General features: G+C 42.8%; 1 protein-coding gene across 2 annotated transcripts in view; it reads right to left on the reverse strand.

Annotated features, from left to right (window-relative positions):
• Window positions 1-17,581: 17,581 nt before the first annotated feature.
• The window catches only part of IFRD1 (interferon related developmental regulator 1), a 44,348-nt gene continuing 33,964 nt past the window's right edge, over window positions 17,582-27,965 (reverse strand). For both annotated transcript variants that reach the window (XM_073651955.1, XM_073651956.1), the window contains exon 12: window positions 17,582-27,944. In XM_073651955.1, the coding sequence (XP_073508056.1) occupies window positions 27,855-27,944 (90 nt within the window). In that variant the 3' untranslated portion in view covers window positions 17,582-27,854. The remainder of the gene's footprint in view (window positions 27,945-27,965) is intronic.

The following is a 27,965-nucleotide window of genomic DNA, read 5'->3' on the forward strand; positions in this document are numbered from 1 at the left end:
TAAGCACATTTTATCATTTACCTTTCGTGTCTCCCTATTTCCTCATAGATTGTAGTTTGCGAGCAGGGCCCTCACTCCTCTTGGTATCTGAGTTATGTGTATTCTGTAATGTCTTTATTGTCTGTATAAGTCCCCTCTGTAATGTAAAGTGCTTTTTTAATAAATTTGCAAAAATTTCTACATTTCTGTTTTTTTTTTCAGTCAAGATGGGGTGCAGAGTGTACTTTAATGAGAAAAATAATGAACTTTTTAGAATTTACCAAATGGCTGCAATGAAATATAGGAGGCCAAATGCATTGTATATGTCATATAAGAGGCAGAGAGTGCGGTCTGTTTGTCATATATGAGGTAGAAAGTGCGATCTATACATCATATAGGAGGTATGAAAAAGACAGCACTCACCAATGGATGCCAAAAAAGATCCTTTTATTTCAGATCCAGCATACAGACGTTGCGGCTGGTTTTGGGGTGCAGGAGTGAACTATACTGGACCCGTGGTGGCGCTGCTTGTGCGCGAAACGGCCGTCATCCTCTTTTCACCCCCGCACCCCTGAACCAGCTGAAACGTCTCTATGCTGGATCTGAAATAAAAGAATCTTTTTTTGGGATCCATTGGTGAGTGCTGTCTTTTTCATACTTCCTTGGACATTTGATTAACACTGCTTATTTAGACTTTGCACCTCCTGATGTGGATAGCCAAGGGCTAAAAAACCCATCATAGAGGTTTTTTGACTAAACAGGCAAGATTTGGGAACTGGTGGCGGCATACTTCACTTCTATGTGGTATACATCATATTGGCCCCACACATGACATATATCGCACTCTCGGCCTCCTATATGACGTACAGACCGCACTTTCGGTCTCCTATAATATATACTTTATATATGAGACTAAGTGTGTTGTATACTTCATATAGACCCTCACTCTCAGCCTCCTATATGACATATGCACTGTATAATTCATAAGAGTCCAAGAGTGTGATCTATATTTCATATAGGAAGTAGAGAGTGTGATTATGTCATATAGGCCCCATATATAACGTATACCGCACTCTTGGTCTCCTATGTGACATACAGACTCTCGGCCTCCTATATGGCATAGGGCTCTTTCACACATCCGGATATTTCCGGTACTGGAAAAAACGGTATCGGAGATATCCGTGTCTGTGTGGCATACGTGTGCTCCATCAGGATCACACATACCGTACCAGCGCCTGGGAATCAGCGGTACAGTTTGTACTGTTCCCAAGCACCGGGTGCTGAAGGAATCGCTCATCACTGTCCCCTGCCGGAACTGCAATCAGTGTTAGCAAGGGACAATGGAGAGACAATGTTGAGAGTAGTATTCACGTCCAAATGTCTCCAAAACCTGTAAAAATAATACTAAAATAAAAAAAAAACAATATACTCACCTGGCTTGAAGTGACCACACACGCTGAGGAGCGGAGGAGAATGACTTGCTGCAGTGAGCGGTCCCCCGACCTATGCTGAGCTCAGTGAGCGTAGGGGCCTGCTCGCTGCAGGGAGTCAATCTCCTCAGTGTGTGTGGTCGCCTCAAGCCAGGTGAATATGTTTTTTTTTTATTTTCTTATACTTACAGGTTTTGGCGACATCAGGAGGTGAACCTACTGCTCTCAACATTGTCCCATGCTAGCGCTGATCGCTGATTCCTTAAGCACCTGGGACCAGCATGAACTGTACCGCTGATTCCCAGGCGCCGATATGTGTCACACCGACGACACACGCACGTCATCTGTGTGCACGTGTGCAGGACGTTTTTCGGCCCGTGCAGTATATAAAAAAACTGACATGTCAGCGTGTTTTGCCCACGGACACACAGTCCGTGGAAACAGTATATACTTTATATAGGAGGCTGAGTGCGTTGTACATCATGTAGGCCTGCACTCTAGACCTCATATAAAACGTATACCGCACTCTCAGCCTCCTATAGTCTATACTTTATATAGGAGGCCGAGTGCGTTGTACATCATGTAGGCCCACACTCTAGGCCTCATATAAAACGTATACCGCACTCTCAGCCTCCTATAGTCTATACTTTATATAAGAGGCCGAGTGCGTTGTACATCATGTAGGCCCGCACTCTAGGCCTCATATAAAATGTATACCGCACTCTCAGCCTCCTATATGGCATATACACTGTCTGTATATGTCATACAGGAGGCCAAGAGTATGATCTACATGTCATATAGGAGGCCTAGAGTGCAATGCATAATGTATAAAATAAATTATATTATTGTTGGCCAATGCTGGGAACACTCACCCATAAAAACCTTATTGAATATTTGGCACGGTGCTCTTGACATAAAATTAAAGCAGTGAGAGCTGTAGGCCTGCAGCCTTGTTTCCAATTCCAGGCCAGGTTGGAGAGTTGAACTGTAGAGGACGGTCACCGTCCACATATCCAGCCCCGGAACTGGTAGAAAAAAGCCCAGAGTCAGAGCAGGAGAGAAGGGGGCGGTGCGCCGGTGCCGCTGCCACCACCCGGTCCGGAGCCAGTATTACTACAGGGGAGTAGGCCAGAGCAGGTAAGGAGCTGGGATGGGACCGTATCAGAAGCCCGGGAGCAGGGAGAGCAGAGCGAGAAGTCGGGTTCGTTGGCGCCGGCGTATCATAGGAGGACGGCCCCGGAGCTGAGAGAGAGCACTGCAGAGCGCGGCCAGAAGAGAGCGGCGTCAGCGTCAGTGTCACCTGACACCACACCACAGTCTGCCAGCCAGCGGGAAAGCAGAGCACAGTGCGTGTCACCACCCAGAAAGAGTCCATCCTCAGGGACTACTCACGTGGTAAGTATGCTGCATGCACGTCACTGCAGGCCCGCTGTCACCAATGAATGTTCAGTGCGCGCGACGCTACATTTCCTTCAGCCGCGCTTTTTTTAAGGGCCCACACTTTTAAAGGGCCCCCGCCACCAATTTTCTCACTCTCATATCGGGGCCCACCAGGAAATTTCCCGATTTCCCGCCAAGCCAGACCGACCCTGGGTACACCACTATCATGGAAAACAGCCGGGGAAGTCGCACAGAACTCACCGCTGTCACCAGTTTGTCAGGGGACGCAACTCCACTGCCTACAATCATTAGGACAATTACACAATTGACTCCTTCCACTACTAGGCCAGTTGTTGGGGAACTTACAGTGAGCGTATGGTATATACACCTCCAATTCCAGCTCATGGAATATATATAAATACCCCGATACGATCACCGCCAACTCCACAATAACAAAAGAATTACTAGCTGCCACCACCACCACCAATCTTTTATACAGACTAATTGGACACCCGGTACAGGTAGCATATGCCTTCAGAGGTACGGTTTACAGAACAAGAGGAACAGAGCTATTACAGTGTTTATAAAAAAAAAATATAGAAGATGATACAAAATGAGAACAAAAAAATACGGTATATACAATTGCATAAAATAAAAAGGAATAACGTAAGAACATTGCTAAACCTGATGTTGCAGGAATGGCTCTTATCTTTATGGAGGGAAGCGCTCCAATTAGGAAAGTGTAATACTTTCACAGCGAACTATGTCTTTCAGAATGAACAAATGACCAAACCCAAATTCTGCTTTTTTTAGATCAAGGTTAAGCCCACATACCTCCCCTTGGTGAGCTCATGTGGGGGCTGGTTGTGAGATGTGCTAGGTCTTTTAGAATTTGAGATCCCTAACTTTCAGGATTTCTTCGCCCCTGGAGGTCCAAGTGGTAGATATTGTCATCATGCTTCTTATCGCAATTTTACCTGTCTATAGAGATGGAACATGGCATGGATACCACCATTCATCGGATCAATATTAAGTTGGAGGGGTTCTGCCAGCCTTACAGTGATGTGAGTAAATGCATTATGTACTTTCCTTTGCTGTGACGCCGAACATCTATCTCCCATATATATCAGATAGATGCAAACCCCAATATCTATCACTGACCACTGGCTCTACAACATCTCGGAATCATGCTTTGATCAGAGGAAGCTCTACCCTGGGAAGGGTACTTCCCCGCCTCTGAGTAAACAGATCTCAGATTTGTCTTTTTCACAGAACAAATCTCCTGTTGTCAATACCTGTTCAGTGCAGGAGGCCTTGCTTCAATGGAGGTTGAAGTTTCCGTTTACTCCCACTTCCCCAGTTATAATTAGTTTTTCTCTTCCCCAGCAGTAATTAATCCCATATGTTCAATGTGAGGGTGATTTCTTCCCTCTCCTGAGATGTCTTATGGATTTTAATTTTTCTCTATGACAAACACATACGTGAAAAAGTGATTTGTGAATCTGGTGTTAAAGAGCTTCTTCAGGTATTAAAATTCACTTTCCAATCCAGGCCCATGCTATGTTCCATATTGTTAGTTATAATATTTACCGTACTTTTTCCCATTTTTCTATCCTTGGCAGTTTACAGTACTGGTGAAACAACTTAGGTTTAAAGGGCTATTACAGCCAAATGTTTCACTCTGCTATCTTCTTAACCCCTTCAGGACCCAGCCTATTTTGACCCTAAAGACCTTGGCATTTTTGTCAATTCTGACCAGTGTCCCTTTACGAAGTAAAAACTCTGGAACACTTCAACGGATCCTAGCGATTCTGAGATTGTTTTTTCGTGACATATTGGGCTTCATGTTAGTATTAAATTTAGGTCGATAATATTTGCGTTTATTTGTGAAAAAATCCAAAATATGGGAAAAATTTTGAAAATTTTGCAATTTTCAAATTTTGAATTTTTATTCTGCTAAACTAGAGAGTGATGTGACACAAAATAGTTAATAAATAACATTTCCCACATGTCTACTTTACATCAGCACAATTTTGGAAAAAAAAAAAATTTTTGGTAGGAAGTTAGAAGGGTTCAAAGTTCATCTGCAAATTTTCTTTTTTCCAGCAAAATTTGCAAAGCCATTTTTTTTAGTGACCACATCACATTTGAAGTCCCTTTGAGGGGTGTACATGACAGAAAACACCCAAAAGTGACACCATTCCAAAAACTGCACCCCTCAAGCTACTCAAAACTACATTCAAGAAGATTATTAACCCTTCAGGTGCATCACAGGAACTAAAGCCACATGGAAGAAAAAAATGAACATTTTTATTTTTCTAACAAAAATTTTCTTTTAGCCTAAATTTTTTAATTTTCACATGGGTAACAGGATAAAATGCATCCTAAAATTTGTTGGTCAATTTCTCCTGAGTACACTGATACCTCATATGTGGTCATAAACCACTGTTTGGGCACACGGCAGGGCTCAGAAGGGAAGGAGCGCCATTTTACTTTTTGAATGGAAAATTAGCTCCAAAAGTCAAATTGCGCTCCTTCTCTTCTGAGCCCTGCCATGCGCCCAAACAGTGGTTTATGACCACATATGAGGTATCAGTGTACTCAGGAGAAATTGACCAACACATTTTAGGATTCATTTTATCCTGTTACCCATGTGAAAATTAAAAAATTTAGGCTAAAAGAAAATTTTTGTGAAAAAAAAAGTACTTTTTTGTTTTCACAGATCATTTTGTGAAGCACCTGGGGGTTCCAAGTGCTCACTATGCATCTAGATAGGTGCCTTGGGGGGTCTAGTTTCCAAAATGGGGTCACTTGTGGGGGAGCTCCAATGTTTGGGCACACAGCGGCTCAAATTGTTAGAAGACACCATGTTGCGTTTGGAGAGCCGCTGTGTGCCCAAACATTGGAGCTCCCCCACAAGTGACCCCATTTTGGAAACTAGACCCCCCAAGGCACTTACCTAGATGCATAGTGAGCACTTGAAACCCCCAGGTCCTTCACAAATTGTTCCGTAAAAATAAAAAAGTGTTTTTTTTTCCACTTTTTCATTTTTATGAATCAATTTGTGAAGCACCTGGGGGTTCCAAGTGCTCACTATGCATCTAGATAGGTGCCTTGGGGGGTCTAGTTTCCAAAATGGGGTCACTTGTGGGGGAGCTCCAATGTTTGGGCACACAGCGGCTCTCCAAATGCAACATGGTGTCCGCTAACAAATTGTCGGCTCAAATTGTTAGAAGACACCATGTTGCGTTTGGAGAGCCGCTGTGTGCCCAAACATTGGAGCTCCCCCACAAGTGACCCCATTTTGGAAACTAGACCCCCCAAGGCACCTATCTAGATGCATAGTGAGCACTTGGGACCCCCAGGTCCTTAGGAAATTAATCCGTAAAAATAAAAAAGTGTTTTTTTTTTCACTTTTTCATTTTTATCAATCAATTTGTGAAGCACCTGGGGGTTCCAAGTGCTCACTATGCATCTATATAGGTGCCTTGGGGGGTCTAGTTTCCAAAATGGGGTCACTTGTTGGTGAGCTCCAATGTTTGGGCACACAGGGACTCTCCAAACGCAAAGGGTTCCAATTTGTTAGCGGACACCATTGTGTAGTGCATGTCAGGTTGGTGTGCGGTGTGGTATATTGTAGTGCATACACCACACACACAACACACACACACACAATCTCATACACTACAACACACACACACCAACCTGACATAGCCTCCTCAGCTGAGTACGCCCTAGACTGGGATGATCGGGACGGGCGGGACATTTTGTGTTCTTTGTGCGTGTGTAAAAAAAAAAAAAAAAAAATCAAAACTTTATTATAGTGTGAGTGTACGTGTGTGTGCTTGGTGTAACCTTCTGCAGTCACGTGTGGGGGCGGTCAGGCGTAGGGGCCGGTCAGGCGTAGGGGGCGGTCAGGCGTAGGGGGCGGTCAGGAGTAGGGGGCGGTCAGGCGTAGGGGGCGGTCAGGCGTAGGGGGCGGTCAGGAGTAGGGGGCGGTCAGGCGTAGGGGGGGTCAGGCGTAGGGGCGGTCAGGCGTAGGGGGCGGTCAGGCGTAGGGGGCGGTCAGACGTAGGGGGCGGTCAGACGTATGGGGCGGTCAGACGTAGGAGGGGGCTGAGGAGATGGAGGAGCCAGAAGCAGCAGCAAGGGGGGTGATCACTGGGGCAGGAGCCGGCAGCAGCAAGGGGGGGTAGGAGGCCGGCAGCATCGGGGGGTGATTACTGGGGCAGAAAGGGGAGCAGGAGCTGGCAGGAGCAGGGGGCTGATTACTGGGTTTTCGGGGGGGGGTGATCACTGGGAACAGGGGGGGTGAACACTGGGAACAGGGGGGGGTGAACACTGGGAACAGGGGGGGTGAACACTGGGGGAGGGGGTGATTATTGGGAGGTGGGGGGTGATATCACTGGGACTGGGGGATGGTGGGTTTGATCACAGGAGCAGGGCATTTACACTGAGCCTGCTGCTGCTGTGATCACAGTCCACCGGCTGTCAGAAGGAGAGCAGCAGCCGGTGGATGAAGACGTGGGAGAGGGAGTGGAGGTCGGGGTGCAGGTATGAAAGTGGAGGGGGGGTGGAGAGGGGGGCGGGGGGGGGTGTGGAGGGGGGGGTCGGGGGGAGTGGCGGCAATACTTACCGCTGATCAGCGGTGGCGGCGGCAGACGCGATCCACAGGGTCCACAGCAGGGGGTCCGCAGCAGGGGGTCCGCAGCAGGGGGTCCACAGCAGGGGTCCACAGCAGGGGGTCCACAGCAGGGGGTCCACAGCAGACGATCTAGGGTTGGGGAGGTGCTGGGAGGTTTCAGCCATCCCTCCATATCTGATTGGGGCTAGTATCCATGTGACGCTAGCCCCCCAATCAGATCTGGGGGGAGGGGGGGAACAGAGGTGACACTCCCCCCAGCCAATGGCTGATGCTGTAAGCATCAGGCAATGCCCAGATTTAAATATTACACCAATTTTCATTGGTGAAATATTTAATTCATACCGATTGGCAGTTTCACTAAAAGTGAAAATGAAACAGCCAATCGGAGGGGTCCCAGGCACGGGGGGGTTAATCCACCCCCCGGGGGGTCGACTTCAGGATGTCCAGTTGCAGTAGCAACTGTGACACCTGAGCGACCCCGCTCGCAGGCGCTGCAGGGGCTCTTTCCCTCCATGTCACAGACGCTGTGACATGGGTCGGGAACGAACTGTTTTCCATGTCACAAACGGTGTGACACGGGTCGGGAAGGGGTTAAGTAACAAAGTCTTTGAAATGACTGGCAGAGCACATGTGCGATTGGATGCCATTACCAATAATGGTAATTGCTTTTCTAGGGATCCTCTATGACAGAACCACAGCACTACATAAGCCCAGACCCTAATTAGGGCCAAAGAACGCAGAGAGGTTATAAAGTCCCTTCCCACCCACATTTAGCAGTGTTTTAACTAGAAACTACTTACATATATAATGATTAATCATTTATTTATACTAGGACAATATGAAAGGCTAGGAATGAAGGAAATGTGAAGTGTGTTATCATGGATGAATCCTAAAAAAAAGAATAACTAGTAAAAAATAATTCTGTGGCATCCTCTATGAAAGCACCAGAGGAGTATGTGAAATACCAAATTCTAAAAGGGTTATCTGGGACTTTGTTTATTTTTCCCTATGGGACAAAAAACTTATGGGCAGGTAGTTGCTAACTAAGTGCCGGTTCTGCACTGCACAGATCTCGGCCGGCTCGGAGCATTTGGGGACCTCTCCTGCTTCTGCTGCTTGATTTGATCTCGCGTCAACAAAGCATCTCTTCCTCTTTCACCCTGTTCTGTTGACGGAGCATCACTGCCAATGTCATGCTGATTGACAGCTTACTCCCCGCAGTTAGGCAGCGGCGAGCCGGCTGTCAATCAACTTGACATTGGCAGTGACGCCCCATAAACATACATTTTTCCATTTAATTTGAAAAAAATTAAATCATTTAGAAAATGATGGCTGCATCACATCTCACAAAAGATGGGACAGAGTTAACAAAAGGTTGGAAAAGTAAGTGGAACTAATGAAAATAACTAGAGGGTAAATTTTCAACTAAGTAACATGACTGTATATAAAAAAAGCATGTTAGAGAGGCAGAGCCTCTCAGAAGCAAAGATGGTCAGAGGTTCACCAATCTGTGAACCCTAGCATCTAAAAATTGTGAAACAATTTCAGAAAAATGTTCCTCAATGTAAAATTGCCAAGTCTTTGAATATCCTACCATCCGCTGTACATAATTTAATAAAAAGATTTAGAGATTTGTACAAGCGACAAGGCTGATGGTCAATATTGAATGCTCGTGATATAAATGGGAAGAGGGTCATGTGACACAAACTTATTGAGAATTTCATAAGAAAAACAATGGTGTGCTTGGTTTTGACTTAACTTTATTCTTTCATGAGTTATTACAAGTTTATGACCACTTATAAAATGTGTTCAAAGTGCTGCCCATTGTGTTCGATTGTCAATGCAACCCTCTTCTCCCACTCTTGACACACTGATAGCAACACCGCAGAAGAAATGCTAGCACAGGCTTCCAGTATCCGTTGTTTCTGATGCTGCACATCTCGTATCTTCACAGCATAGACAATTGCCTTCAGATAACCCCAAAGATAAAAGTCTAAAGGGGTCAGATCGGGAGACCTTGGTGGCCATTCAACTGGCCCACAACGACCAATCCACTTTCCAGGAAACTGTTCATGTAGGAATGCTCGGACCTAACACCCATAATGTGGTGGTGCACCATCTTGTTAGAAAAACTCTGGGAACGTGCCATCTTCAGTGCAAAAAGAGGGCAACACATCATCATGTAGCAATTTTAGATATCCAGTGGCACTGAGGTTTCCATTGATGAAGAATGGCCCCACTATCTTTGTACCCCATATACCACACCATATCATCATTTTTTGTGTTCCAACAGTCTTGGAGGGATCTATCCACTGTGGGTTAGTGTCAGACCAATAGCGGTGGTTTTGTTTGTTAACTTCACCATCCACAAAAACGTTTGCCTCATCACTGAACATAATGTTCTGTGTAAACTGAGGGTACTGTTCCAATTTTTGTTTTGCCCATTCTGCAAATTCAGTGCGCCGATCTGGGTCATCCTCGTTGAGATGCTGCAGCAGCTGGATTTTGTAACGGTGCCATTTGTGAGTAGCTAATATCCACCGAAGGGATGTTCGACTGATGCCACTCTCCAGTGACATGCGGCGAGTGCTACGCTGTGGGCTCTTCCTGAATGAAGCTAGGACAGCCACTGATGTTTCTTCATTAGTGACAGTTTTCTTGCGTCCACATTTTGGAATATCCAATACTGAACCTATTTCACGAAATGTGGCAAGCAGTTTGCTAACTGTAGCATGGGAGATGGGTGGTCTCGTAGGGTGTCTTGCATTCAAATCTGCTGCAATGACCCGGGTACTGCGTTCACCAAACATCAACACAATTTCTATCCGCTCCTCCCGTGTTAACCTCTGCGATATGTCAATGGCTGTAAACAAAGAGAAACTTGTAAGTAACTCATGAAAGAATAAAGTTACGCTAAAACCAAGCACACCATTGTTTTTCTTATGAAATTCTCAGTAAGTTTGATGTGTCACACGACCCTCTTCCCATTGAAAAAAATAAAGTTGGATCCAAAATGGCCGACTTCAAAATGGCCGCCATGATCACCCATCTGGAAAAGTTTTCCCCCTCCCATATACTAATGTGCCACAAACAGGAAGTTGATATCACCAGCCATTCTCATTTTATTTAGGTGTATCCATATACATGGCCCACCCTGATATATATATATATATATATATATATACATATATATATATATATATATATATATATATATATATATATATATATATATACACACACGGTGGCATGTAAAAAATATATATATATATACATTTTAAAAATAAAAAAAGGGAAAATGGGCCGATGCAAAAGTTTGGGCATCCTGCATGGTTAGCACCTACTAGTAGAACCCCCTTTTCCAAGTATCCCAACTTGTAAATGTTTTTCATAGCTAGCCGAGGGTCTTTTAATTCTTGTTTGAGGGATTTTCATCCATTTTTCCTTGGAAAACTCTTTCCGTTCTGTGAGATTCCTGGGTCAACTTGCACGCACTGCAATTTTGAGGTTGAGCCACAGATTTTTAATGATGTTTAGATCAGGGGACTGTGAGGGCCATTGTAAAACCTTCAGCTTGCACCTTTTGAGGTAGTCTATTGTGGATTTTTACATGTGTTTAGGATCATTATCCATTTGTAGAAGCCATCCTCTTTTCAATTTCAGCTTTTTTACAGATGGCGTTGTGTTTGCATCAAGAATTTGTTGAAATTTCATTGAAGACATTCTGCCCTCTCCCTGTGAAATGTTCTCCGTGCCATTGGCTGCACCACAACCCAAAAGCATGATTGATCCACCACCATGCTTAATGCTTGGCGATATGTTCTTTTCCTGAAATTCTGTGCCCTTTTATCTTCACACATACCTTTGATCATTGTGGCCCAAGACTTCTATTTTAACCTCATTGGTCCCCAAGACTTGTTTCCAAAAGGCATCAGGCTTGTTTAGATGTTCTTTTGCATACTTCTGATGCTGAATTTATGGTGAGGATGCAGTAGAAGTTTTCTTCTGATGACTCTTCCATGAAGGCCATATTTGGGCAGGTGTCTCTAAGCAGTAGAACAATTTACCACAACTCCAGAGTCTGCTAAATCTTTCTGCAGGTCTTTTGTAGTCAAGCGGGGTTTCTGATTTACTTCTCTAGAAATCCTACGAGCAGCTCTCACTGAAATTTTGCCAGACCTTATCTTGACCACCACTGTTCCTGTTAACTTCCATTTCTTAATTACATTTCGAACTGAGGGAAGGGCAACTTGAAAATGCTTTTCTATCTTCTTACAGCCTTCTTCTGCTTTGGTGGCCTCCACCATTTTCATTTTCAGAGTGCTAGGCAGCTGCTTACAAGAACCAATGGCTGCTGTTTTTTGACACAAAGTTAGAGGAGGCTGGGCTTTTACAAAGCGTCGAAATTTGCAGCACCTGGCCTTTCCTATCTATGATAGTGAACAAGTCATAACACTAAAAGGCCAATTAAGGTCTGAAACCTTAGTCAAAGTTATCTGAGCACACAAATCTACAAGGGTGTCCAAACTTTTGCATCGGCCCATTTTCCTTTTTGTAGTTTTTAAAATGTTAAAGATGAATAAATATATATATACATATTTTTGCCTAAAATACAAAGGAAATGTGTCTAACTTTAGTCATTTTAGAGATAATTTCATCTTCAACTTGCTTAACTGTTCACAATAATAGTAATTTTTACCAGGGGTGCCCAAACTTTTACATGCCACTGTATATATATAAATATATATACTGTAGATTGTGACAGAGTCACTGGTGATATATGTGAGGGGTGATATGTTTCATTGCGGCTACTAGCTTCAGTGAACTGAACCTACAAGATTTCTCCAGCATGTTATGTGTTGGAGATTTTGTGAATGACCATTGTGAAGGGTGGGAGGTCAATCACCATATCTCCACCTCAAGGCTGTGACTGGGGAAGTTAAATGCTCAGTCACTGTTTTTTTTTCTCTGTTGTGAGTTTGGAGAAGGAAGTCTCCAGACTTTGTGGAACTTCAGCTCAGGAGGCGGGCGAATTCTGCATGCATATGGAATGTGCTATCATTTATATTTTGTTTTACCATTATGCCGGCAAGGCCGTGTTTACTTTGTGGAACCTGCAGTGCTTTATTCCTTTTTAAATACACCTGCAGATGAAAATATATAATATACAACATATACTCATAGTCGCCAGCTTGGGTATCAATATACAGTATATGTATATTTAGTCAGTAGAATATAAACTGTAGACTTTTGGTGTGTACTAAATATTCTTTTTTAGTACATGGTTTTGTCTCAGTTAGCCGTTGTTCTTACATACGAACAGAAAGTGGTAAGGTGCTATTTAATAAGATATTAATTATTAATAGTCAAGGCTGTCATTAATAATTAATATCGGACCTCAATATAGGTGTAGTTTCGTCCATTACAATTTTGTTGGGATACAGTCCTTTAACAAACACAGGGAAAAAAAGGAGTAAAGAAACGTGTAAAACCAACCAAAATATGTGTCAAACCTGTAAGGCCGCTACCGGACATATAGTTGATGAGAGGTATGTATCACAGAGATGGTTGTCATCTGTGATGTAATCATGGAGTATTGCTTTAGTGCACATAGCACTAAGAGGAGTGTTTGGTGCATCTGGGCCAGGTTTTATGGGAAGCCTGAGAGATGGGTGGGTCTGGCTGCCCACATACCTCACCTCTGGGTGTGGTTAAGAAGTTAAAAATGGAGTTGCCTGTGTATGGAGAGAGAAGGCCTCCTGTGTGGTTTATCCAGACTAAGCCAGGGTACTGGATGCTATCCAGCCTGTGTGACCATGATTTTTTTTGTAGCCAGCCAAGGATTTTCAATTCTTGTTTGAGGGATTTTCATCCATTCTTACTTGGAAAATTCTTCCAGTTTATTTATTTATTTTACTCACTTATATAGCGCCATTAATTCCACAGTGCTTTACAGACAATATTGGCACTGTTCCCATTGGGGCTCACAATCTACATTCCCTATCAGTATGTCTTTGGAGTGTGGGAGGAAACCAGAGAACCCGGAGGAAACCCACGAAAACACGGAGAGAACATACAAACTCCTTGCAGATATTGTCCTTGGTGGGAACCCAGGACCCCAGTGCTGCAAGGCTGCAGTGCTAACCACTGAGCCACAGTGCTGCCCAGTTCTGTGAGATTCCTAGGTCGTCTTGCATGCAATGCTATTTTGAGGTCGAGCCACAGATTTTCAATGATGTACAGATCAGGGTACTGTGAGGGCCATTGTAAAACCTTCAGCTTGCGCCTTTTGAGGTAGTCTAATGTGGATTTTGACATGTGTTTAGGATCATTATCCATTTGGAGAAGCCATCCTCTTTTCAACTTCAGCTTTTTTACAGATGGCGTTGTGTTTGCATCAAGAATTGTTTGAAATTTAATTGAAGACATTCTTTCCTCTAGCCATGAAATGTTCACCATGCCATTGGCTGCAACACAACCCCAAGGCATGATTGATTCACCAACATGCTTAATGCTTTGCGAGATGTTCTTTTACTGAAATTCTGTGCTCTTTTTTCTTCACACATACCTTTGATCATTGTAGCCAAAAACTTTTTTAACCTCAGTGGTCCACTAGAATTGCTTCCAAAATGCATCAGACTTGTTTAGATGTTATTTTGCATACTTCTGACGCTGAATTTTATGGTGAGGACGTAGGAGAGGTTTTGTCTCATGTTAGTCGTTGTTCTTACATATATAGCATAAGAAACAGAAAGCGGTAAGGTGTTATTTAATAAGATATTAATTATTAATATTCAAGGCTGTCATTAATATCAGACCTCAATATAGGTGTAGTCTCGTCCCGTTAACATTTTGCTGGGATACAGTCCTTTAACAAACACATGGGAAAAAAAGGAGTAAAGAAACGTGTGAAACCAACCAAAATATGTGTCAAACCTATAAGGCCGCTACCGGACATATAGTTGATGGGAGGTATGTATCACAGAGATGGTTGTCATCTGTGATGTAATCCTGGAGTATTTCTCTAGTGCACATAGCAGTAAGACGATTGTTTGGTGCATCATGGCTAAGTTTTACGGGCAGCGTGAGAGATGGGCGGGTCTGGCTGCCCACATACCTCACTTCTGGGTGTGGTTAAGAGGTTAAAAATGGAGTTCATTGTTTGACACATGGTCTGCGTATGGAGAGAGAAGGCTTCCTGTGTGGTTTATCCAGACTAAGCCAGGGTACTGGATGCTATTCAGCCTGTGTAGCCACAGGAATGGCTAACCAGAGACTTTGTCTAAAGGACTGTTTTCTTTGTTTTGCCTGCACTGAAGGCTGTTTATTTTCCTTTTGCTTGTGAACGGTTAATGAAGCAATAAACCGACATGGACATTTAAATGTAAATGCTTCCTGTTTTGCCTCCCAACACAACCAAGTGAGTAGCATTCCCTACAAACTAAAGACTCCTCAAAGTCCCCACCTTTAGTTTGATGACCGCTTTCCACACGCTTGGCATTCTCTTAAGCAGGTTCATCAGGTAGTCACCTGGAATCGCTTTCCAATAGTCTTGAAGGAGTTCCCAGAGGAGCTGAGCACTTGTTGGTTGCTTTGCTTTCACTCCAACTCATCGCAATTGTGTTGAGATCAGGTGACTCTGGAGGCCATACCATCTGATGCAGCACTCCATCCCTCTCCTCTCTGGTCACATAGCCCTTAAATATGGTAGTGTGATTGGGGCCATTGTCCTGTTGCAACATAAATGATGGTCCCACAAGCGTAAACCAGATGGACTGGTAGGTTGTTGCAGATTGCTGTGGTAGCAAGTTAATAACACAATTTGGATATACAGATCCATTTAACAATTCAAAGGGAGTACCCAAAACTGAATCAAAACCATTAATGTACCCCCATAATTAAATAGAGAAATATGAACCTGACATGGTTGATCCGTTACAGTAATAGAATTCTTTATTAATCACAGCAAACAGACAAATATATTAAAAATTACGCCCCTAAAAAAAACCTTTAAAAACCTAAAGGGCAGTGCGGTACAAAGATGGTAGTATAACAGCACATATTTATATAAGACAAAATACAATCAATTACATATGACTACCATTAATCACTATTACATATAATTACATAGTATACAGCTTATCACTGAATAAATTTACACAGTTCTAGAACCATATAGAACTGTGACTATGGCAGTTAATTAACCCATGTTATACAGTTTAAAACCAACCATGTGCCATGTTTTCGGCACCATGCTGCCCAGTACCGAAACGCGCGTTTTGCTTCATCGGAGGGGAGCAATGCTGGGTAAGTGTGCCTTGAATTTGGAATAAAACAACAGTGTTGTCAGGGAAGCACCCCCACATAGACATCCAGTACAAAAATTGCTTTTATTTTTGATTTTTTTTTTTGTATATATATTTTTACAAATCTTAATAATTTTTATTACATTTCTATTTAGCCTAACTACGGGGCTTGAATATTTTACATGTTGATTGCTGCTATTATACATGGGTGCGCCGATGGGCGCGTGGAATGACTCGCTCCCTGCCAGCATGTTAAATACTGCTGTCAGAGATTGACAGCAGCATTTAACAGGTTAACAGCCACAGGGGAAGCTCCTGTTAACCTTTTAAAGGCACATGATGGCTGATTAAATCAGTCCTCATCAGGACCCCCCATCCGAGCCCTCCTGTTCTGCTCACCTGATGCAATTCAGTTGAAATCTATTGCCAAGCGGGAAGGTTCCCGCACGGCAATATTTAACATCCACCAGCCAATCACAGGCTGGCAGCTGATGTCAGAGCACATGTCGATGGCGTATGACATCACTGTCATGCACCCGCGACCGTGTCTTGGATGATGGGAGAGCTGGGCGCTGCTGGACAGTTTAAAGGTAAGGAGAAACCTTTTTTTTTTCCTTTTTTTGCAAAGCCACACTATGGGGGCAGAATGGAGAGACATGGGGCAGAATGGAGTGACATTGGGGCAAGATGGAGACATTGGGGGCAGGATGGAAACATTGGGGGCAGAATGGAGAGATGTGGGGGCAGATGGAAACATGGGGGCAGGATGGAGACATGGGGGCAGAATGGAGAGACATGGGGCAGGATGGAGACATGGGGATCAGGATGGAGAGACATGGGGGCAGGATGGAGAGACATGGGGGCAGGATGGAGAGACATGGGGGCAGGAGGGAGAGATATGGGGGCAGAATGGAGAGACATGGGGGCAAAATGGAGACAAATGGGGGCAGGATGGAGACATTGGGGCAGGATGGAGACAAATGGGGGCAGGATGGAGACAAATGGGGGCAGAACGGAGACAAATGGGGACAGGATGGAGACAAACGGCAGGATGGAGACAATTTTGCCAGTATAGGGCCCCGAAATTGACGGTGGCAGCCCTGTGACCAGACCTGACACTAGCCTCCTGCAATAGAAAAGTATATTTCCAATATTAGGTGTTTTACAATTGGAAAAACAACCTTATTGGACAGATCTGGCCACATGCTCCTCCACCAGCAGACATTTTATAGACAGGAGAGCTGTGCAGTCTGTGAATGCTAACAAGACAAAAGAGAACCTGTAATACTTATATATTCTTAAGTGCCACAAAACCCCAACCCACCAGTTAAAATAAAGATAAAGTGGCCAGCCCCTTTAACCCCTTCACCCGCCTGTTTTCACCTTCATTACCAGGTCAAATTTTACAATTCTGACCAGTGTCACTTTATGAGGTAATTACTCTGGAACGCTTCAACGGATCCCAGTGATTCTGAGACCATTTTTTCATGACATATTGTACTTCATGATAGTGGTAACATTTGTTCGATATCACTTTCGTTTATTTGTAAAAATATTGCAAATTTGGCAAAAATGTTGAAAATTTCGCAATTTTCAAACTTCATACCATTGGTCGGTGAAGAAAGAATAATTACATTTTCACCACAAAATTTTGTTTTAGCTCCAGATTTTACAATTTCACACGGGGAAATGGGTAAAAATGGCACCAAAATTTGTCACACAATTCTGCTGAATGCGGAAATACATAGATAGGATGTTCATCACTCTGATATAAAAATACGGTGCCAGGATAGGATACCACTCCATATACTCAGTGAAGAAAGAATCCAACACTCATCAAGTTGCAGAAAAATAATAGCAGATTTATTAGTAAAGCAATCCAAAAACAGTGACGTTTCGGTCAAAAGAACCTTCTTAAGACAGGTTGCATATGGTACACTGCATGTAACAGCGCTGTGGGGAATAGGGGTTCAGTGCCCATACGATTTGTGCTAATCAAGACAAGTAATTGCATCCTACAGGATTATGTTTAGAAATGTGAAAATCAAGTTATTTCTTAAGGGCCTGGTTCACACAGGACAGTTTTCTAATAATAATTCTTATTTATATAGTGCCAACATATTCCGCAGCACTTAATTAAGTAGGGACATGTACAGACAATAAAAACAATACAATGTATCACATTTCAACAGTTACATGAGGAGTGAGGGCCCTGCTCGCAAGTTTACAATCTACATGGAAATGGGGGGACACAATAGGTAGAACATGGTCATCAGCCAGTAACAGTGTGCTATTGGATGCATGGAGGATGTGGACACATTTAGGAGGGAACAGGGGAGAGTTAGGTGAGTTGAGGTGATAGGCTTGTCTAAACAGATGTGTTATTAAAGCACGTTTGAAGACATGGGGGCTAGATATTAGCAGGATCGTTTGGGGTAGTGCATTCCAGAAAACTGGTGCGGCACGAGATAAGTCTTGGAGATGGACGTGTGAGGTTCGGATTAAGGAGGGTTTTAGTCTTAGATCAGTTGCAGAACGGAGGGCACAGGAAGAGTGATAGACAGAAATGAGAGATGAGATATAGCGCGGTGCAGAACTGTGGAGAGCTTTGTGGGTGAGAGAGATGAGTTTGTATTGTATTCTGTGGTGAATGGGTAACCAGTGCAATGACTGGCACAGGGTAGAGGCATCGGTGAAGCGGCCTGAAAGAAATCCGACCCTGGCTGCTGCATTCAGAATGGATTGATGAGGAGAGAGTTTGTATAGAGGGAGACCGATTAGAAGAGAGTTGCAGTAGTCCAGACGAGAGTGAATAAGAGCGACAATAAGAGTTTTTGCAGAATCAAAGGTGAGAAAAGGTCGGATTCTGGAAATGTTTTTAAGGCGCAGGTGACATGAGCGAGTGATTGTATATGGGGAATAAAGGAAAGTTGTGTGTCAAATATGACTCCAAGATAGCAAGCTTGCTATTTGGGAGTTATTGTGGCACCACCCAAGGAAATTGAAAAGTCAGGTATAGGTAGGTTAGTAGAGGGAGGAAAAACAAGGAGTTCAGTTTTGGAGAGATTCAGTTTCAGATAGAGGGAGGACGATCACTGGTATTTTGTATTAGAGTGGGGGTGATGTCAGGTGAAGAGGTGTATAGTTGGGTGTCATTAGCATAGAGATGGTACTGGAAACCAAATCTGCTGATGGTATGTCCAATAGGGGCAGTATACAAAGAGAAGAGGAGGGGACCTAGGACTGATCCTTGATGAACCCCGATAGTAAGGGGAAGATTAGAGGAAGAAGAGCAGGCAAAAGATACCATGAAGGAGCGGTCAGAGAGATAGGAGGAAAACCAGGAGAGAACAGTGTCCTTGAGGCCTATAGAGCGGAGCATAGTGAGGAGGAGCTGGTGATCCACAGTGTCAAAAGCGGCAGAGAGATTCAGGAGAAACAGCAGGGAGTAGTGACCATTAGATTTAGCTGTCACTAGATCATTAGAGACTTTAGTGAGGGCAGTTTCAGTAGAGCGTGAGGAGTGGAAACCGGATTGTAAAGCGTTGAGAAGAGAGTTATCTGATAGCGGATTAGACGGGAGCAGACCAAGTGTTCCAGGAGTTTAGAGATGAAGGGAAGATTAGAGACCAGTCTGTAGTTAGCAGTACAGTTCTGGTCCAGGGATGGCTTTTTAAGTAAAGGTGTTATGATGGCATGTTTGAATGAAGAGGGAAAGATACCCGAAGAAAGAGAGGTTAAATATTTTAGTTAGGTGGGTAGTGACAGCTGGGGAAAGAGATTGAAGGAGATGTGAGGGAATAGGGTCACTGTTGCAGGTTGTAGGGTGAGAAGAAGCGAGGAGTCTGGTCTCTCCTTCTTCTGTGACAGTCTCGAAGATGGAAAGTGAACTTGAGGTGCGGGAGGGAAGGGGATTCAGACTCTGAGGGGATTGTGCAAAAATGTCTTGGCGGATATGATGTATTTTTTGTAGCAAATAAGTGGCCAGATCATCAGCGCTTAGGTTGGTGACAGTGTCTGTACTTTAGGGCTCAGGAGGGAGTGGAAGGTTTCAAAGTGTCGTTTAGGATTGTTGGCTAGAGATGTGATGAGAGTGGTAAAGTAGACTTGTTTAGCCAGATGGAGAGCAGAGTTATAAGTTTTGAGCATAAACTCATGAAATAGTGGATGAAGTCTTCTGCCGAAAGTGATTTTCTCCACAGACGCTGAAGAAAATGTGTTTGCATCGTGTGCCAGGGCTGCCGTCTATGCTGCGTCATTCTGGGTGTAACAGGTGCTGCTTCATCCAGGGCACTCTGCAATGTGTTGTTATAGTGTGACAATGCTGAGTCTGGACAGAAGAGGGAGAGGATGGGTGCTAAAGATGACTGTAGATTGTTCATAAGATGCTGGGTATTAATGGCACGTAGATTTCTGTGTGTATGGTTTTGTATACACATACATGACTACTTGGCAATTAAGCCCTGAACATAACCATGACCACTCTAATTTTACCAGAGGGTACACTTGAGTGTAAATAACCATCTTGCTGACTGAAGTAAATGATCCTTTTGCAAGAAGAGTAAAATGTGTAAAGAAGATTAGGTATTTTAGAAAGCCGCAAAGTATGAAACTGAGAAACTGCCATATTATTCAGCACACGTAATGTGTTTCTTATTATGGCTTGAATTACAAAGACAAGAGCATCCTATTAAGGCTGGAGTGTTTGGGAAGATCTACAGGACACTTATTGCTGATAAATTTTAAATGAAAATGTTTTTAAACTCTTGGAAACACTATATGTATTCATTTCATTATATTGATTTTTATCTGAGGCAGCCAACCTAGAAACAAATATTTCAGCAGGAACAGACTCAAGTGAATTCATTACTACTACAATGAAAACTAGCATTGATCTGTGAGCAGTATGTGGTAGAGAAAAGAGTATATATCACAGCCCCCTAAAGCACTCAGCTCTGCCGTCATTCTGGTTTGTGTCTTAAAACTGCAGCACAAAATAATGAGGTTCAAAAAATATTTTCTTTTAACTTTCCAATGGAGAAAAATTGTATTATTTGCTCCCCAAATTATCCCTAATTTTAAAAGTCCCGGTCTTTATGTGCTATTCACACAAAAGGTGTTCAGTCCAATTTGGTTCTATCCAGGGTATAGTTATTTAAAAAAATAAAATTATGCATAACGATAGTTTGTTTTCCATAAGTCTATCAAGACAGCATCGATGTGATTGACCCACTAACCCAATAGGAACAGGAGAAACAAATGTGAAAGGGAATCTGTTAATCTTCTAAACTGTTAATATCGGCATGTAGATCACAGAAAGTGGAATAAAATGATACCTTGATATCTGTGATGCGAGGTCTTATTCCAGATAAAACTCCATTTTTCTTATTATGTAAATGAGCTGTTAAGATCTATGGTCAGGACATAGATCTCCCTGAGAATCTACATCCAGAGCTTATTTTAAATGGAACGGGACGTTACAAGTGTGAGACATGTAATGGCTGACAGTTTAAAATAAGCGCTGGAGGCAGATTCTCAGGGAGATCTATGTCCCGACCATAGATCTTAACAGCTCATTTACATATTAAAAACTTGGATATCTCTGGAATAACACATCAGACTCCACCGCTAGTTCCTCCATCAACCACGTGCATTTCTATTCCACATGCACCTACTCGGGGTCTCAGACCAATGTAGCCAGTGACACTGCGTCCTTTCTCCTCATCCTATCCTCCAATACCCGCCAGCAGTCTATTACTGATGGTCAGATAGACCGAAACGTTTATTTTTGTCTTTGGACTGCATTAAAATTTTTCTTATGTAAATTATTGAGTGCCGAGGTTATTCTACTTTGCAGTATGGGTTCGGACCCTACTCGAACACCTAAACTGTCCAGTTGTGCAGCGGTTAGTATTCTATATACTATTAGATTAGTAATGACAAAATAGAACAACTTTATTTGATAAAATTAGACATAGAATCAACAATACAGAATCCAACAAGTGGTATACAGAAGGTGGGGTAATAGGATAGTAGTAAAATATCATAATGAGTACATATAAATTGATACATGATTGGTCATATATAACGTTATATGGAGTGCCCATAGACATAAATATTAATATTTACATGGTAGGTAAGAGATAAACATATAATGTATGTTCATCAGTATATTAAAGAAGATAGTATCAGGAGCTCAAAAATAATGATTAACAATATCAAAGTATATAGGAAAAAAGGCAATTCTATATGATATAATCCACAGGGTGATGGAGTAATATAGCATGGACTGCAGTTATTTCACATGGTAGTGAAAAAACTTATTTTACATAAAGTGACCGTGCATTAAAGGTGCAAATGTGCAAAAATTATTAAATAAAGAATGGAAAATTCATGAGATTTTTGAGCAGCCACTGGCAAAATTAAGACAAAATTGTCACCACATGATTAGGAAGGAACCAATGTGATTAGATGAACATGCTTACCACCAGAGTGCTGGTACCACACACCGCATTTCCCGACGCACGTTTCGACACTGCGGGCTTTGCACCTTTAATGCCCTTATCCATATGTATGTCACTTGACAAATGGTAAGCTTTTAATATTAGAGTTAGGACTGTCCCATAAGGGAAACAGTGACATGGTGGGATGGCTTTTACATTATTTTGATCAAAATTGTTAACTAAATACCCTTTATTATTTATCATTATTTTTTGTACTGTGCGATTTACCCATTTACTTCCAGATATTTGGGTATTTTTCTTGTCTTTGGTTTTTCTCTGCCTCAGTCATTGTGGCCAAGATACTCTCCTCTGCCATTTTAATACGTACGAGGGTCAGTCAATAAGTAATGCCTCCTATTTTTTTTTTCTCCTTTTAATTGGCAAGAAATTCAAATGCAATTACATAGGTTGAAAACCACAACATTAACGATTAATTTCTCACTTTTCAATATAATCTCCATCCATTTCCACAGTCTTGGTCCACCGTTTAACAAGGGCATGTATTCCAGCATGGTAAAAAGCATTCTTGGGACCCACCGTGCACAAACTTTTCTGTATACCAGTTGTCCAATAATTTTCAGCACACTGCCTTTACTGAGGCAGATAATGCCACACAATTCATCTGCAGTCACCCGGCGGTCACCACGAATGAGGTCATCGACTCGATGAATGTTGCTTAGAGTCACTGCGGTTACTGGCCTGCCACTCCGCATTGTGTCAGCCAACGGTGACGGCCCTTCAGCTGTGTTACAGCGACGAACCCATTGTCTAAATAGTACTGACATCCACTGTTGCCTCACCGTACACATTTTTCAGTCTCTCATGAATTCGAATTGGCGCTTCACCTTCTGCATGCAAGAATTCAATCACAGAACGTTGTCTAATACGAACATCGATGGCAGCCATTTTGTAAATGGATACAGTCCTGCCACCTGTTGGTGCAGGAAGTTGCAATTGCTGTGGATTGGAGAAGAAGGTTTGAGGAATTGTACCAAATTCAAATATTTAACATAACTACCTTATTTAAGGAGAAAAAAAAAATAGGCATTACTTATTGACTGACCCTTGTAGTTGGCCTTTCAACAGATCCAGCCATACAAGTTTCTGAAATGGCTAGATTAAAAGAACCGACAGAATTCCCAAGCTCCCGCCTCCCTATTAAGGGGGCTTTTTAGAGCTCACATTGTCAAAGGGTAACATCGCCCATCTTGATGTTTTTGAAATGGCCACATCAATTTTAGGAGCGTTGTCGCCTATAACCGAGTGTTTCTCCTCATGGGAATATTTGCGCCATGAGGGTAAGAAACCCTTCCTTTCAGTTTTAACTCCCTTTTGATGAGGGGGGGGGGGGGGGAGAACTTTATCATTTACATCTAAATGAAGTCATGGCAGGTCCTTTTAGTCTACCGCGAGCTGCAGGCAAGCCAGGACAAGGACACTGGGGGCCATCAGGAGGTAAGTATAATGTATATTTTTTATTTTATTCTTTTTTTACAGGTACTATGGTACCCGAGTCTGGAAGAGTCTCTTCTTCTCCAAACCCAGGTACCATCCGCACATTGAACCGCATGTTATCCGCATGTACAGATGCAGTGATGAGGATGACATGCGGTCCAATGCAAGTCAATGGTGGCGAAAATGACGCGATTCCACAAAATAATTGGTAGTGCTGCCAATTTTTCCGCAATGATAATCCGCATGTGCTATGCACATGCCGCGGAAATTTCCGCTGCGGATCATTGGGGAACATGGCAGACCTTCTACCAAGCGATTCTGCAGCAGAACTGCCGCTGCGGAAACGCTTAAACGCAAAGTGGGTACACAGCCTAAGACTGACATAACCCCTCCTTGCATCAAGAGAACCAGAGATTCCCAGCCATACCCCCAGGCTAGTTACTCACCATTCCTCAAACTACGTAGCAGCTACAATCCAACAAGGGCCAGCTCATTCAGTTTAGAATGGCTATTGACCGCCAGAATTTGGTAAACCTGCACAGTGATCCTTCCCTGAACTTGGGTTGTCACACATTTACTAGATTTTCCCTCAACAAGGAAAATGACAAACCCCAATTACAAGGTTAACATTCACAAAGGTCACTTACCACTCAGGAGCAGTTTAGGTATCAGATTATGAGGAGGAATAGTCTTTCTAGGCTGCAGACTTGTCCATCCTGTTGGCACATTCCAACTTTCCTGGTGCTGCTGCTAAGGAGGGTCATTACAGATGGTCACCTAGCTGCTCCTTCACCGAGCTGACCACAGCTTTCATCCAGCAGTCAATGCCCCACTAACACAGCGCTGCCATTCAAGTTTAGCGCCTACCCCAGAAATGGATCCATCACTTCAGGCACTCCTGACATCACCAGCATGCTAGTCATCAGGGCACGCTTTTACAGACGTGCGCATGTGCAGGCCCAAGACAATGTGGTGGCTGGCAGACAATGAGTTTCCATGCTGCTGCCATCCAGCATCTGCTCCAGCTGATTGCACCTGACATCACCAGTACTCTCATCAGCGCAAGCTCTCAGACCTGTGCATGCGCAGAACTGGGAAGTGCTGTAGTCAGCCGACCTCAGGGAATGGTGCTGCTACTCACACCAGTCAAGTCCTCCTGAACCAATTGCAGTGCTTCCAGGACCCCTGCTCCAACCACAGCAGAGACCGAACTGCTGCCTGAGTAGACTGACCAAGCCTGGGTAAGTCTTCTACGACGATCATTCCCCTGGACGTCTCCAGGATGTAGGTTCCCTCTCCAAGGACCGAAAACCAACTGATGCTTTAAAGCTGGGCACATTAAACTCCCCATAGTAGCTTTTCTATAGATCAGGGTTCCCTAACTCCAGTCCTCAAGGCCCACCAACAGGTAATGTTTTCAGGATTTCCTTACTATTACACAGGTGATGGAATTATTGCCTGTGTAGGTGATGGAATTGTCACCTGTGCAATACTAAAGAAATCCTGAAAACATGACTTGTTGGTGGGCCTTGAGGACTGGAGTTGGGTGTGGTGATCTATAGCAGGGTTCCCCATCTCCTAACAGGAGACCTCAGATTAGACTTGTTCTGGCATACAATCGAAACCCAGATCCACTTCAAGCTGCTGCTAAGCAAAACACTTATTCTAATTGATAACCAAAAGCAGTTTCAGAAAGGTCTGGGACCCAAGACAAGTTTGTGACAATATAGTGGGTCTGGTTCCTGCTTGCACAAATTCACCATCACTTGAACCTGCCAAGACACTCCCTGCTTAGAGCCTGGGACCCAGGAGAACAAAGTTGTGTCACTCAACTGATAGCATAGAGCACCACTCATGTGGAAAGGAAAGCAATACACCCCTGCTCTAGGGCAGTGTCTGGCTAACTTTGAAAAGATTCAGCTGCTGGTCACCAGACCTAGGTAACAGAGCTCCCCTCTGCTCCGTCCTGATAGGCATAGGACAAACAATGACATGGTGGATGAAGGGAATAGGGGCTTTAATCTGTTTTTCCTGGCATTATTAGGTCAGTGATGCAATCTTTAATGGAGTGCTGTTATGTAAACCACATTTTCATATCCGAGTGTTCAATACAATTGGCATTATGTATATTAGTTAACAATATCCTACAAGTACTCATTAGCTAAGGGCTTTTTTCTTATATATACACCAACTGTACCAAGATCATGATTGTAAAGATTTTTAAAACTTTATTAGCACAAGAAAAATTACATAAACCACTGCCAAAAATCTAAAATACTCAAATAAAAAAAACATTAGGGCAGTGTAGACATATTATAAGGTGCAGCAATAGAATAATAATCATATCACAGTAAATATAACAATCACTGGACTAGAAAAAAAATACTAACCTATACAAATCATAATAAAGCAATTAATAATGCATATTACCATGCTGCACATCCAGCAATAAAAATAGCCCCTATACCAATGCAATCTGTGTAGGCTACAAGTCCTAAATACATTAAACTGGAGTTTGGGTGAATCAATTCACCGAACCGGATCCATCAGCCAGCTCTGTAATTAGTGGCCTGCCTCCTACATGACAGCATCCACGAGTTTAGGGATTAGCTGACCTGTTGAGACATCACGTCAGGCTGGCTAATCAAAAGAGGAATCATAGATGCTGGGACATGGTCACGATGGAACTTCTAAAGCAATCGATTTTCAGCAACTCAATGCAATTGCCGTCACACGCTATTGAAATAAGCCATATGACAAGTGATTCATTGACATGGCAGAGCAGGTCTTTCATTTATTGCCTTTAGGATAAGACTGCCTACACAAAATGCACTGATATAAGGGCGGTTTTTATTTTTGTATATATGGCATTATAATATTCCTCATCTCAAAAGTAATTGTGGAAGAGTGTATATTTTGGGGTACTCTATTGGTATGATATTGAGGAAAGTTTATAGTGGGTCTTGTGTTTTAATATGGCTTACCAAGTATTAACCTACAGGTGGGACCAAATGCTCAAAAGGAGCTGACCAGTGGCAGAAAAACCTTAAGAATTTATGATAAAACTTCATGTACTGACCAATCTTTAAAGATAAGGATGGACAGACTTTAAAAAAAAAAGTAAAATTTAAAGATAGTTGAAGGAGTTATCCAGGCTTCGGATAGTTCATCAATACCTAGGGTTCAGACAGCTGCCATACAGACTGATCAGCGGTTTCCAGCTTCAGAAATGGCCAGATGTAAAGAGTGAGGGGAGCTGAACGGCACTGCTCCATTCATTATGTAGTGGCCGTTCTCGGGTACTGCAGCTCAGTTCCTATTCAAGTCAGTAGAAGCTGAGCTACAATACCAAGGAACAGAGCTGTTCTGCTCAGCTGAAAGCTGATTTGTAAGTGCCATGTCTAAGGTTATATCAGATGTAGATCAATCATGAAAATAGGTCATCTGTATAGTGAGCCTGGGCAAACCCTTTAAATCAGCTTTTAGTCTAGGTCACATTTTCTCATGTTCAGAAACATTTAACACCTGTGTATGCGTAGAGTATGAAGGCATTTACTAGCAATGAAAAAAACAAGCTTTTGGAGCCATCATGGAAACTACAGAACAGTGTGCAGATTAGAAGACAAGCAATTACCGATCGAAGACTTTATTAACTTAATACCATATCAGTGTCAGTACACATTAAAATAAGGAAATTATAGTACACAAAGCACCTAGCAGTTACATTAAGTTTACTATATCCACTCCCCATATTAGTATGTGTCATGATTCCATTCAAAATATTGATCTCCTCATAGGTGTAAACAAATTATAAAATAACGGAATTTAGACATTTACATATGAACCAACACATGATTTGGTTATGAACTGCTTTGTCTATGGATCCGTAGTTTTCAGTTATTGTGAAGGAAGTGCTAAAAATGAGTGAACACCGTGCACAAAGCTTAGAGTAACAGTAAAATCTGCAGAAAATGCAAGGTGCACTGTACAAGGGAAATGCAATTATATAAGATTTTTTACACACCGATAAATACTACAAACCTAAGCGATATACATCAAGCACAAATGAAAAATGGCATTTTTTCAGCTGATGACATCACCATGAGCTTTTCAGTTGCTGACTTCACATTTCAAGGTTGGATCCCATCCTGACTATTTAGAAGAACTCTCCAACATCTGCTCTCTTGTCACGCAGTTTGCTTCTAGCCTTTGTACGAGCCTTGAATGCCGCAGAGTTGTTCATGTGCTTAAATGAAAAAAGTAACTT

Source organism: Phyllobates terribilis, unplaced genomic scaffold (genome assembly GCF_046119375.1).
Source record: "Phyllobates terribilis strain yellow unplaced genomic scaffold, ASM4611937v1 Scaffold_11__3_contigs__length_659146591, whole genome shotgun sequence".
Classification (NCBI taxonomy): Eukaryota; Metazoa; Chordata; class Amphibia; order Anura; family Dendrobatidae; genus Phyllobates; species Phyllobates terribilis.